Genomic DNA, 14,320 nt, shown 5'->3' with positions numbered 1-14,320 from the left:
AACTCTAGGTGTGAGGAGATTAAATGTGTTCTGACAGAGAAGAAAATATTTTGCAGAAGACTGATTCAGATTTTAAAATAAACTGAACTGGAAACATAAGGCATTTTTGTGGAAGAAAAAATATCCAGGAAATGTTGTACCATGTTTCATAATGATTATTGTGAGCAATCTTTATTGCCAAGATTTTTTAATCTTTCATAAATGAAAGAATTTAGCAGTAAGTAACCATTTTCATGACCACAGCATGAATACATACTTAAGCTGCATTATAAACTTCATTTCAATGGCTGTGCTTTTTACTACCCTTTGTTTTAAAACTAAGAGATCTTTCCAGGGTGGGGCCCGAGTAGAAAATGAAGTTATAGTAAACTAATGTTACTTAATATTATAAGTTACCAGTGTGAACATTGATTTCAGTGCTGAAAGAGTCAAAAAATATTACTTCAATCAGTAGTTCAGGTCAAACTGTATTTCTACTATATTATCTAGACATAACAGGGCACCTCATTCGGAATCTCTTAGGATTCTTCTCTTGTATACATACACATAGAGTGTCTACGTGTAACAGGTCTGTATGTACTACACCTTTAAACGGCAACATCCTTGTGTTAATTCTACAGGTATATTCTCTATGACAAATTCTGTGTGCTCTATGACAAACTGCATAAGCATATGGCAACTAAACATACTGCATATGTACACAAATTACTGCATTCTTGTAACTACAGCACCCAGCCATTAACCCATTTCTTTTGATGGAGCAGAAAGTAGCACAGGTTGCGTGAGTTGGCACTGAGCCTGCTGCAGACATTTAAGAATACTATGTTGAAGCTGAACTTCAATCTTTAGTCAATGGACACAAATCAAAACACACACATAATTATGTGGAAGTATCCAGTGAGAATGCAAAATAAGTATAGCTTACAAGTAAGGGAGGAAGAAAGAGCAAAAAACGTCAGGCTGTAAGATAAAACAAATTGTTCATGTTTACTGCCTAAATTGGTTTTGTTTTGCTGTTGGTTTTGTTTTGCTGTTGGTTTTGAGGGATTTTTTATGAGGGGTTATTATTTAATTACTCATCAGCCATTAACAGCATAACTTTGTTGCTCTCTGTCCTGTTCTAACCTTACGGCCACCTGGTGTTTTCTGAGCAAAATGACTGGTTCTGCATAAAGAATGCAAGCCTCACGGTTAAGTAAGTGTGCAAGAGTTCATTCACATTTTGTTTGCTACAGGAAGCCAGCCGACTGAAAACACAGCCAAAATCAATCTGACGCACTCAATGGGAGGGATGCAAAAGCATAAGATCTGACTTCCAAATGAAATACGTTATTGTTACTTATGAAACATTTCCAGCTGCAGCACAATGGCTGCCATGTCAAAATGGAAGACCATCCCTGCCCTAAAGGATTTCTACTCTAAAAGTACAAAATGCACTGCAGGTAGAGACAGAGATTACTACAAACCAAACAAACAGAAAAAGGATATGTGGGCCTATCTTCATAATAATTTTCTTGTTGCATTTGCATGTAATATTTACACTGACTTCCAAATGGACCTCAAGAGTATTTAGTTAACTAATCTCTTTCACACTGAGGATAACTGTTAATCCTGAGTAGTCTACTGACTTGCCATTTGCATCGTAACACCAATAAAGCTTTGACATTATGAACCTCATCTAACGAGTTCTATACACATGAATACTATAAACCAACTGAAGGACATTCTGTGCTTGATTCGAATCAAAAAGAGAAATTCAATATGATTCAATGCATGCAAGCTTTTATGTAAGTTTATGTGAGGCATAAACTATATATAGGAAGAAATAAAACCCTAGATAACTTTTAAGCATGTGACAATCTATTTCTGCTTTGGGATATACAGATACTCAGAATTCTAGACCACTGATTTTTAAGAGTTGGAAGGAGCTACTGATACCAGGAAGTCTAAGCTAATAGATGGAATATATCACAAATCTCCAGTTTAAAGCCCAATAACTATGATAATCTGAACACATCTCAAAGCTGTCAGCCATTCCATATTTAATCATTCTGAGACCTTTCAATATAAAATGCTACTTTATAATAAAAACATGTTGTTTTACTTGCACATAGAGCCCATGGACTCCCTAGAAAGGAAGAAAGAGTTAATGACTAGGAGAAAGGTTGAGCTTTCATAAGGAAAAAGACAACTGTTCATAGCACTGTAGGGGGTGGAACGGGAAAAGAAAATAATTCTTTAAACTGCTTTCAGAACAAAAAGGTGGGAAAAAACATAAAAGGGAAACAGGTGAAAGAAAATAATATAATAACAGGATCATTCCGCAAAAGCATTTGAAATGCCTACACCTTACTGGTGCCATTGTGGCACAGTAGCTGCATTGCTAGCTGTAGTCCACAGGCCACGTGCTGGAGACCCATGGAGAACTTGAAAGCCACTGCAACCCACTCAGGCACAGCAACTCATTCCACAGGAGAGGCGCTTCTCCACGTGCTGCATGGTGCATCCTTGGGGTCCTGCTGGAATGTTTTAGGAAGGAGGTAAACTCTAGTGTCTCATCCAACACCCCTTCTCTTCACAGAAGGGATTAGAAGAGCCAAGTCTCTGCACCTGTAAGCAGCAGAGTATATTGCTCTCCCAGATTTCAACAGTGAAGACTGGATAACAGAATCACAGGGCATATCAGGAGGATCTTGCTCTGCTACAACTTTTCTTGCTTGTCCAGCAGAGCAGAAGAGTTTTCTCTCTCACAGATCTGAATACTCTACATTTGTGTCAAAACACAAGAGTTTGCTTCTACACTCCTCAGATCACTAGATCTGAAAATGAATAGTGAGTATATTAGGTGAGAACATGAAAAGCCCAAAAGTTAAATTGGTCAGTTTAAGCTACAGGGTGAGTCACTAGCCAAAGAATACCGAACATGGGACTCCTGACTTGCTGTACATTTCTAAATCCAGTATCATAATTGTCCTTAAATTTGTATGACACGACCACTATACATAATAATTAATGTGCTCAATATCACCTGGGTCGAACAGTTTATTCTCAGTGAAGATTTCGTTTTAAGTCATGGGAGACAAAGGGACAACCACCACTAGTTTCAGTGGTGCTTGCAGTATGCAATAACTTCTGCACTGATGCAGGGCTGAGCTACACAGAGATGACTGCAAAAATGTGGACATAAATTGGTATTTGGACACAAATTGGTAGCAAAGAGGAACAAGTAAAAACTCCATCAGACTGTAACCCAGTAACCTGACAGAGCAAAAGGGTAGTGACTGCTACCACACAAAATGGCAGAAAGCTTCACACCTAATGCAGGGGTTGCCAAAGTTTTATTTCAATTGCCAACGCTGCTAAAGGGTAGCAACACTCTGATGGGTAACAGATGGCTTTTGCAACTAAATGTCGAGAAATATAAGAGGCCAGCAAAACAGTCTGTTGAAAGTACTACCCTCAAAGGTCGCAGCATGGCACACAGACCACAGAAAAGATCTGAAGGGTTAGAGTAGGCAGAAAATTAAATCATTCAGAACAACACTTGGAAGCAGCAACAAAAAGCAAACAATTCTGCAAAGCATAAATAAAGGGTACCAAAGCAAGTCAAAGGACATTATTCTTCCAGTGCATAAAAGGTCTGATGAGACCACATGTAGAGTACCATACTCTGTTCTAGCTGCTTTATTTTTAAAGTGGCTGTTATGAAGTTGAATGGGGTAAAGCAAAGGACAACCCACATGATTCCTATATTTGCAGAGTCTAAAACAGCGAGGACACAAACATTTGTTTCACACACACACAAAAAAAAGCAGTATCCGAGCATCCAGAGTTCTCATTGACCAGGAGCAGACTACAGGATTGCTGGAAAACCGGCCCACAACAAACTCCCATACTATGTCGCAATGTCCTGACATCTTATGGACATTAAAGCTCTCATGATTCTTTTTATGAGTGCCTGTGTTCAATCCCATTCTGCCTCATTAAGTATTTGCTGCAAACAAATTGAAACCAGGACTCTATAAACAGCAACACTTAATAATTGTCATTTTAAGTTAAACTAGAAGTTTTTCCCTCAAACAATGGCCAGATGCTATAGAGGAAGGTGAAGAAGTAACAGCTGTAACACACCAGTCTAAAGGAAAAGACTCTGATCAGCTGCAGATGTTTTATACCTAAATCACAAAAAGTTACATGTCCTTTATTTTAAATCTCATATAGTATTAATGCATTTGTTCTCATAATTTATAGAAATGTCTAATCGTTCCTGAATCCTTCTAGGCTCAGTTGGACTCAATTACTTCTTCCAGGAGCAAGTCCTTCAGGTTAATTACATGCAGCGTAAAATTATACATTTCTCCTATCCCGCTTGCTTTCAAAAGCGCCAAATACTCCCTGGAGATAAAGCATCCCTTCTCCACTCTCTGGTTTAAATGCCTTCGCTACACCCTCCTATTCAATGCCAGTACCAAGCCTCAATCCTATGAGTATTTAACAGATGTTAAACCTGCACTTCAACCCTAGCTGCACCAAGACACAGACTTAACAGTCCTCACCTTTTCAGTGTCTTCAAATGCTGGCAATCCCTTCCTATCTGTGAATCCCTTTTCTAGGTTTTTTTACCTTTGAGATGAGGGAACAAGCATCAGGAAACCATGAGGTGCTACTGTAACCTCCTTAATAGTATTTTCTATTCTAAGTGTTACTTTTTTCCCAACTACAGATTAATATTTGGGCTTGCTTTCACAACTGCTGTCACATGGTTTGTGAATGCGTCCACAGATCTCCGGACTCTCAGAAGTCCGGGTCTTCTCCCCAGGTGTTTTTAATTGATCCACTTCTGCTGCTAAATTGTTTCAATGTGCTGCTGTGTATTGATAAACAGCGGCTCCTTGCAGTATACATGTCACGTGTGGAGAAGATACCCATGTGATAGCACTATGAAGCCACTAAATAAATACAACCATGCAACTTCAACAGCTAATTCATCTCTCCCTTTTTCTAATTCTTCAAACTCTTCAGCAACCTCAAAACCTAGCCTTTTGGAAATCACATTGTACCAGAATCACTTCTTCTCTTTCCCACCTCCCCAGATAAAGGGGAACTCTACGAAATCCCAGGCAACAGCACTGCTGCTGAATTTTAAGCCCCATTCAAATCATACTTTTGTACTATGTTATGTTACAACATATTTCACATAGTTGGTCTATGTGAAAATTTGTGGCCACACTTTCAGGGTTATTTGGATGAAAGATGCTGTAAGAATGTAAGATCATTATCATTTCACTTACATGTTTTTACTTTCCTTCTGGTCCCTAGATTATTGGTGGCATGGTGCCGAACTGGACTACAGTGCAGCTGTATTCAGGCCCAAGCATGATTTCATTCTGGTCAAGGTAGAGGGATTTCATAAACAGCAAATGGATTTCTATGTCCAAAACATAGAATTCCTCACTATACCTTTAAAATGTCATTAACAAAAAAAGAAAAAAAAAAAAACAACAACATCTCCTCATATATCTCCATAGAATTCTTCTTCTAACATAACACAGACTTTATTATTCAGGCCCAAATGTAAACCTACATCCTAGCATACAACCCATGAAGAACTACAGGTCACTTCTTGAGAGCTTGCATGGCCACTGAACATGAAAAAAGAGCATTTTGAGGGTGAATCAAGGACAAAAGAGGTTCCGGGAGACTGTAGGGGCAAAGCATGACTACTCCTTAGAGATAACTACTGGTCAGCTGCTCATCCCTTTGGGAATTAGGTCTAGATGTATCTGTGTTAACTATGAGGAGACACAGAAAGTATGCAAATAAAACATAATTAGAGTATCATCCCAAAGCTCAAAGAATGGTCTATCAAACTGGTCCACATCCAGTGGACAAAAGCAGCTTTGCTGCTGTCTAAGCATTCTGCTAAGAATATAACATTTAAAACACAAGTGGGACACCTTTTCTGGTGTTAAAAAAAAGGAGAGAAAAAAAAAAAAAGGTCTTATACATAAGCTCTGATAATATATTACTGGGTGATAACACTAAGACATCACACAGGTTTTGCTTCTGGTTTAGAACATACTACACACTGGCTGCATAAAGACAAGCAACAGCAGGTTTCACACTGAGTTAGCATTCATTTACCCCTTTCACACAAGGTAATCCCATTTTCTTCAAGGGGATAGGCCATGATCTGATCACTTTGTGCTCATTTCTTCACACAGCTATATACCTCCTTACAGTGCTGGCTATAGTAAGCTATTTATTTATTTATAAAATAGATTACTACAGCAGTAGTAAAAGATGCAAGTTCAAAGCATGCATTTACACACATATTTTTAATTAGCTTTCCCAAGATTACATACAAGTGTGACTAACACGCTCGCAATGCTCCAGCCTGTTTCTTAAATGAAACCATCAAAACCCAAACTGTAGAACTAATGGTTTCTCCAGGGCTATTCCCTTTACAGCATCTCAGTCCAGCCTGTATGCTGCTACTCCCAGGCTTTCCAACAACACACAGCCACATTCCTTGCCAACTCTTCTTTAACCCAACAAGTGACCTAGATCTAGCATTCAGAAAGAAAATGCCAGGTTTTTTGCAGAGCAAGGTGATTCTTTTGTTATCCTTTTCACTTACTTCTTCAAAATAAAGCAAGATAGTATTTGGTGATGTTAGCAAGATAGTTAAGATACCAGAATCCAGAGAGAACCTTTAACATCCAAGAAACCTAGTTTAAAAAGACAGGCATCCTGGCTATAGGAGGAATTCTCAGTGGAGATCAATGATAGCACAGAAAGTCATATATTGCTCTGTATCACAGGTAAATTGAAAGTACACCAAAGGCAAGTTTTCATACATAAACTGGCTAGCTATGAGATTCTGAAACAGTCACACACAACCTGTGCCAAAACAGAACAGTGCAGTCTCCAGCAACTTTTACTCAAGAGGCCTCCCTTAGCTCTTGCTACTCCACTTAATATAATTACCATTAGCAAGAGATGCCTCTGCACAGCCTTATAGGAAGGGAGGCTGCCTGTGTCTTTCTAGTTCCATGTGGCCTTGCAGAATTATCCTACAGCCTTAACTAAGCGTTAATTACTCTGCAAGATTAATGCACTGTCAAGCTGTCACCCTTTGACAGCTTGGAATGAGAGGTTTAAACTCAACTGAGAGCATGACACTGTGCTACAAAGCCAGTTACCCTTCTAATTATGCATTCTGTATTTGGAATTGGGAAAGGCTTCCTTTTTAAAGCTCAGTTTTCATTTCTGAGTGCCTGTTCTACGTGCAGTGTCTATTACCCAGCTGATGACTACATTGAAGACGGCTACTTGGGATATCCCTGGAGCAGAGACCTGTGCCTGAACCAGGAAGTAAGGAGAAAAATATTCCATAAGAAGTCATTAATAAGCTACAGTACTATATGGTACTCTTATGCCCACAGCTGAAGGAAAGAACAGGAGGAAAAGGCCTATGCAAAGCCAAAAGGCAAGCTGAATGAGATGCCAAAGCTTTCTTTTTGATAGCTATATACACACCTATAGGTAAAGCAATTTAGTCCCCTCTGAAATCTCCTATGTATCTACTTTGTGGGTCTCCAGTAGTTGACAGGTATCTTCCACCATGCAAAGTCAATGGGAGCACACCCCATCTTTCTTCTTTCTCCAAAACAGTTCCCCAGACAAAACACCATTTGGAGCAGACAATAACACAACCTGGTTTCTGTACAGAGCCTGTCAGCTCCTTGGGAACTGCTTTTCTGCTTCTGCCAAACATACAGACAGCACTACAACCTGGCCTTGGTCTGGGCAGTCAGGACAGACTGCCGGAACCTGATTCCAAAGAGTCTGATTTAGCCAAAAGGGACTAACATATGGTAAAAATTAAGAAACAAAAAGTAAGCTGCAGCAAGGACAATGATCAGTCAAGTCCTGGCCTGCTGGTTACACAGGAAAATACAGTCGAACAGAACACCTAGGACCTCTGAGCAAGATGAAAAAGAAATCACATATCTGGCTCAGAAGGGCATAAAGGAGAACAGGAGCAGGCTCAGAGAAAATGTGAGGTTTTGCATGTTCCTAAAATGTTGATGCTTCCAGGCACCATTTATATCTCAACCCATACTTTAGGAAGCCACTGTTGGAAAACAAATAAACAAAACAAAAAAAAAAAACACCACCAAAAGCCAAAACAAGCTAAAACCTCTTTTTTGACATATTGTTCAAGTCCAGGAGAAGGCTAGATCCTAACTTCTAACAAGTTAGAAGTTTCTGTAATGTTTTTCTGATGGAATTCTCAAACAGAAGCTTCCTTCTAATGTATGTGACTGTAAAGGTGTTTAGAAGCCAACTGGCAGTCACATGCAGTACGGGACAATCATTCAAAATCTATTTTTAAAACACCACAAAGTTCTCAGAAAAGTTAGTTATCAAATAATATCATTGTTAAGAAAACACAAAAATATTTAATGATAGATTTGGTACTTTTCAGCTCTTCCCCTTTCAGAAATTTTAAAGTATTTAAAAGCACCCTTCTACAGCAATTTGTTTACAGTTTGGAAGAGTATGTTCTGCTATACACCCAATGCTACAGGATTAAAGGAACCCTGAGACAAATAATGTTTTGAATCAATCTCTGTATGAACAAACCCAGAGCCAGAAGTTCAGCTGTGGCCAAAAAAATGAAAGCAGAAAGAAAAAAAAAACACCCATGTGTCTAAAATCCACTCTTGACATGTAACCAGTGGCTAACTATACATGGCAGCACTAGCTATGAAGGAGCATGGTATTTCTCTGTTCTCTGGATTAAGACTCAAAGGAAAAGCAGTCTATGTCATCCATCAGTAGAGCAAGAAACCTGATGCTTGAGGACTGGTTCTGAAAGCTTAGCAGTCATTTAAGATGTGGAGATACAGTCTCTATAGGCCTCCTCCAGTGCACATAGGCTTGGAGGAACTCCTGTTCCTGGCTGCATTTCCTGTGACCTACCCCAATAACAACTCCAGAGGCAGAGTGAAGGTCTCTTCCTTACTCCTTCTTGAAAAAAGGACTCCTATAGGAAAAACATTTGTGAGCATTATGGAGCCCCACCTGCCTCAATAGCTCATTCCTCACTGCTTCAGTGTTTGGTGTTTTTTTAAATAGTGAGAGCAGTCAGTGCTAAAAGTTAATATCCTAACAAAGCATGTGGAATTCAGCTCCCTGGAGCAGGCTCCAAAGTCCATGAGCAGCCTTCCAAAATGCCACTGTGCCAGCTTTACTTACCCCTAGCCATCTTGCTCCTTTGTTGGCAGCCTGCTGAATCTGCACTCTTTTCAGGGTGACATGGTAAACAGCTCCCTCTTCTACCTGTTCACCCTTGTCCTGAATTGTGCTCTGCCAGGAAAAGGGGAAAGAAAGAAGAGAAAGGAACGTTTTCCCTCTTCTGCTAACCACAATCTATACCAGGTGCTCTACTGCTTCATGCAGATTTGAGGGCACAAAATGGGCTGCACAAAGTAAATAGAACAATCGAAGCAATACAGGATACTTTCAGATTGAGGGAATACTGAAGATATTCATGGCAAGCTGTGCTTTTCTGTGTTATCAAGACACCCTGACTTTCCATTTAACTGTTTTTCCTAGACTAGCACATATTTTAAATAGTTGTATAAAGGCTTTTCTAAGGAAATACTTTGGCTTTGATTAGCAGTCTTCTCTTCCCTCTCTCTTTCTCCCTCCCCTTCTCCCTTTTCTAAAGCAATTAATCTCTTTGGCCTTTCATTTATGGAAGGAATTGTGCTTTTTAAAACTGTTGAATTACTTAGACAGCCTTTAAACTTTGAAGCTAACAAGCATTTAAAATACAGCAACCCCTTCTTTTTTTTTGACAGGAGGGACCTAAAGCGCTTGTGGTTTGCTTTTCCAAAACCTCTTATTTCAAGCTACAAACAAAAACAAACAAAAACAAACAAACAAACAAACAAACAAAAACAAACAAAACAAAACAAAAACCCGACAACTTTCCAGAGTCGAGGCTTTAAAACTCACAAATAACAGAAAGCTGGGGGGGGGGGGGAAAGTATTCCAAACTTTAACCGAGCATTTGCTGCAATGACTTCTCACTTCCTAGATTATTGACCGTACAAAAGAGCGCAAGCTGCTGCAAGGCGGACAGAAACATTCATCTGAGCTTCTCTGAGGGGTTACCAACTTCCACCTCTGGACCCCTCTCTCCATCCTCTGTAAGCGCACACACACAGAGGTACTCGCGAAGATAAGCATCACTCGGAAGCGAGGAAGAGCAGAAAGGCGATTAACACACGGCGTTTCCAGCGAAGCTCCGGAAAGCAGCGGGCGACGCACCCGGCCGCCCCGCCGACACCGGCACCCCGCGGGTAGGGGAGAGGGAACGGGACAACCGGTTACCATTTTAGCTTTCCACAGCAATTTCATTCTCGACGCCTTCCCGTGCACCTCGATGGGCCACGCCGCCGCTTTTCCGCAGCCGCTCCGCCGTGTCAGCGGCCGCCGCGGGCCGGGCCGGGCCGGGCCGGGCCGGGCCGGGCCGAGCCGTGCGGCCCCTCGGCTCTGCGGCGCGGGAGACAGGAGGGCGGGCGGCCGGGCCAGGCCACGCCTCGGCTCGGTCTTGCCGAGGGGCTTCCTGTTTATCGCGGGCAAGCCCGGCCGAGAAGTTAGTGCGGATTCAGCAGTTGGCGCCGGGACCCGCAGCGGGGCTGCAGCTCCTCGGGGTGCCGGCGGAAGTGGGGCGTTCACCTAGCCTCCTTCGCGGTGTCCCCACAAGAGGGACAAGGTGCTGCTCATCCTGCGCGGCTTCCAGCGGGATGCGGCACGGAGGAAGGGCCTCCTGCCAGCTCCGCCAGCCATCGCCCCTGTGTCAGCCGCGCACCGACTGGTGCCCGGGCACGGCAGGGGGTGAGCGGCGGTGCCCTGTGCCTGCGGGGGGCCAGGGCAGGTGCGGAGAGCAGAGGGCCGTGTTTTGGGGGCTCCCTGCCGTTGCTGCAGGATTTTGAACTGCTCCAGCACACAGAGAAACGCAAATGCACAAAAGGCAGGAAGTTTAAGCCAAACTTAATTAAAAAGTACAAGCTTGAACGCAAGGAAGTAAAACGTTATGGTAAAGCCCGTCACCGCTGTGAGCGGCAGTACTTTACGTTGTCGTGGTCCTGCTCCGCGGAGAAATGAAGTCTGTCCAGCACTCGCCCACTGGGCAATTCAGGTGGCTCAAACAGAAGGAGAGAGAGAAGGACCTTTCTCCTCCCGCGCACGCCAGCCAGACTGTGCCCGGGCAGGCACGCTCTCCTCTCCCACCGCCCTCTGCAAGCCTATCCTGTGACCATCAGCACAAAACCTCCTGAAAAAGACGTGCAAAGAGATGGGACGGGGGATGCGCAGGTGCGTGGCAGCAGATAAGAAACCATTGCTAAACAGCGGAGCCATGAGGAGCAAGGAATAGAGATGTGGGCTGTGCATCATAGCTGTGGAGGTGAACAGGAGTGAGTTCCTGGTTTGAGGATATAAGGTTTAGGGTGATGGGAGACTGCAGGCATAGGGAAAGCATTCCAACCCATATGACCTGTACAGCTGGTATTAGGAAACAAATCATGACTGTTTTTACTCATCTTTCCACAAGAGAATGACTCTTCCTGTTTAAGAAGAAAAACAATTTTCTCATATTGATTCTGTAAGCAATAGATTATAGTTGTCATATTTCCCACATATCTATTTATATAGATTAAACCCACAATCTCCTTATTTTTATTTCCAGGAGTCCGTTGCTCACAGACAGGCCTGTATGAACCATGAAAATCTTTTCTGTACAAGCACTAACTGCAGACATCAGCATACTAGCACAAGGATCTCAAAGCACCTGACCTGTCTTTAGCTACGTGCTTTTGGGGACTTACAAATGAAATTAGAGAGGAGTTCATACACAAATTACTGTACAAGTCAATGAAGGAGGTAAGAATTGAACAGCAGAGTTCATATCCCCCTGAAACTCAGCACTAGCAGCCAATTTATTAACATGTTTATACACAAGTGTTACTATCAGTTTTCTCAGGAGCAGAGCTGGTTCAGAGAGACTATTCGTCACTTGCAGCTGTTAATATGCAGAAGCATATGAAAGCAAGGAACATTATTTTAAGCTACAAAACCAAGACTGAGCTGTATTGTTATGGGTGGCCTGATCTGTGCATTTGCCAGGCTGTGCATTTACTTTATTTGTGTAATACTGAAGTGATCCAGAATATGCTGAGGCAGATATAAACTTTAATATTCTAAAATGTATTGTAGCATACAAATCAAAGTCTAGATTTTCTGAAGTCCCTTGGTTTCTCCTGCAAATCTGCACAGAGCATTTTGAATACTTCAGATTTTGCAAACTGGTTTTCCACACCATATTTTTTAGGTGCAGAAAATGGAGTCTGCATTGAATTCGGGTAGCTGGCCCAGCAAGCATGCAAGCAGTTTCAGAACAAATTCCTGTTGAACAGGACAAGCATAGCATATGAAAATGGATATCCAGCTACAAGGAATATAACACCAAAGCCACATAATTACTCTGTATTTATTTCTGTATTGAAATAAAAGCTTTGTCGTGGTATGATGTTCTGGTGCCACAGTAAGTGCACTAGTGCCACTACCATTACTCTGGATGGCAGTCACCAAAAAATTGCACTTACTTTGAACTGTTTCATTAGAAGAAGAAAATGACAGCAGTTTAATATAGTGGGAAGGAACACATGTATTTGACTCAATTTAGCTTCTGTTGGATCATGCATTTCAGACTGGATCCTTAGGGATATCCTTGGAGAGATAAGCTCAGGACTTTTCATTCAAGGTCAGGCATAAGCCCTCTCATGGATGATGTTTCTGAATTCTCTTGGTCACTGGCAAGAGAATTTATGGAAGAGGAATCCTCTTGTCAGGATTTCCCTGAGAGAAGCTCCCTCAGGAAGGAATGTTAGATGAATTCATCCAGTTTAGCAAGTAGCAAAAATACCACCTTTTTAATAATTAGATTTGTCATTAGTCCTGCTTAGAGTATTTTCCAGATTACTTTCAGTGAGATACAGTGCCCAGACCTTGTAACATTAAACACAGATACACCTTTCTAAAGAAACCCAAACTGAAATCACAGTGAAAGGTTACAGGAGGGATAGTAATCAGGCATATAATTCTGTAGTACATCAAACCGCATCCTACTTTTGGAACAATATTTTGAATGAACGGGTTGTCTTTCATCCTAACAGACTGCAAGGACTGCACAAACGATACTGTACAAACTGCAGCACTGGCACATGGTCACAACTGCAACACACAAAAAGGCACACAGGGAAATAATAGGAGATGGAAATTTTGGCTAATGTGATGAGGTCTATATGGCAACAGACACCTGTATTTTACTTGCACTTTTCCAGATTTGAAGATCAAGTTTCATACAGTCTAAATCACACAGAAATGCTAATCTTTACCCCTAGATCTCAGCTCTGCAAACATGCACCTGAGATGGCAAATTGTTGTTATCTGGGTTTTTCCAGCATCATCCACCCTCTGCTGTCATGGGTGCTAAATGTACTTGTGAAGGTAGGTATACTTAAGTGACAGTTCAACAGATTTCTCTTTGAGCAGGGAACACAATACATTTAAATGGGATATTTGGTTCCATAGTGTCCTCAGTCAGCTGATCTGGGAGGGAAGTATCAGAATTAGCCTGAAGGAAAAACTCATTGTTGATGCTAAGAGTTATTGCTCTTTAAGGATGAGGCAAAAAAACCCTAACCCAATATCACAATAGTCTGTCTCTAAGATTGAAATCTTATTTTGTTTAGTTATCGCTTAACTTAATTTACATGATTAAGCTTCTAGAAACTGATTCCATTAACTAGTTTAGCTGCAGGGGGGAAACTGCAGGATGGCCAGGACAACAGACAATGCAACTTAGTGTGACAAATTAATTCAATCTTTCTTTATCCCCTACCTAGTATGCCAGTTCAGAAAGGCATGTAAGTAGTAGCTTTACTGTAGCTTAAAACATCAGAGGAACTAAATTCATTCTTTGATGAACTGGAGACTAGAGCCTGAAATCAAAGTGAATCAAACCTCCATGGGACTGAATCTTCTCCCTACAAGAATTACATCAAACATCGTATTGCAAAAAGACCAGCTATCACATTTGCAACAGATTTTCAGTAAAAAATCGTTTATCCAAATCCTCTGCCAATTCTAATATTTGCAGATCCTTGGAAGTCTGGATTCTGTTGATGTAGCTGTCTCACTTGGGGAAATGGTATTTGTAGGTTGGGGTGGTATCTTT

The 14,320-nt window shown here is 41.4% G+C and overlaps 1 protein-coding gene across 4 annotated transcripts in view; it reads right to left on the bottom strand.

Annotated features, from left to right (window-relative positions):
• The window catches only part of RGL1 (ral guanine nucleotide dissociation stimulator like 1), a 66,254-nt gene extending 55,728 nt beyond the window's left edge, over positions 1-10,526 (bottom strand). The window contains exons 1-2 of one of the 4 annotated variants that reach the window (XM_062602274.1): positions 10,411-10,526; positions 9,268-9,378 (exon numbers count right to left, since the gene is read on the bottom strand). In XM_062602274.1, coding sequence (XP_062458258.1) covers positions 9,268-9,378; positions 10,411-10,437 — 138 coding nt within the window. In that variant the 5' untranslated portion in view covers positions 10,438-10,526. Of the gene's footprint in view, positions 1-9,267; positions 9,379-10,410 lie in introns of those variants that run through there. The other 3 variants (XM_062602273.1, XM_062602275.1, XM_062602276.1) reach the window with 3 other exon arrangements.
• Positions 10,527-14,320: the final 3,794 nt, after the last annotated feature.

This window comes from Pezoporus occidentalis, unplaced genomic scaffold (assembly GCF_034315485.1).
Source record: "Pezoporus occidentalis ecotype Australia unplaced genomic scaffold, CSIRO_AGI_Poc_V1 ctg76, whole genome shotgun sequence".
Lineage (NCBI taxonomy): Eukaryota > Metazoa > Chordata > Aves > Psittaciformes > Psittacidae > Pezoporus > Pezoporus occidentalis.
Note: the sequence above shows the minus strand (reverse complement) of the source record. Positions and strands in the feature narration are given on the sequence as shown.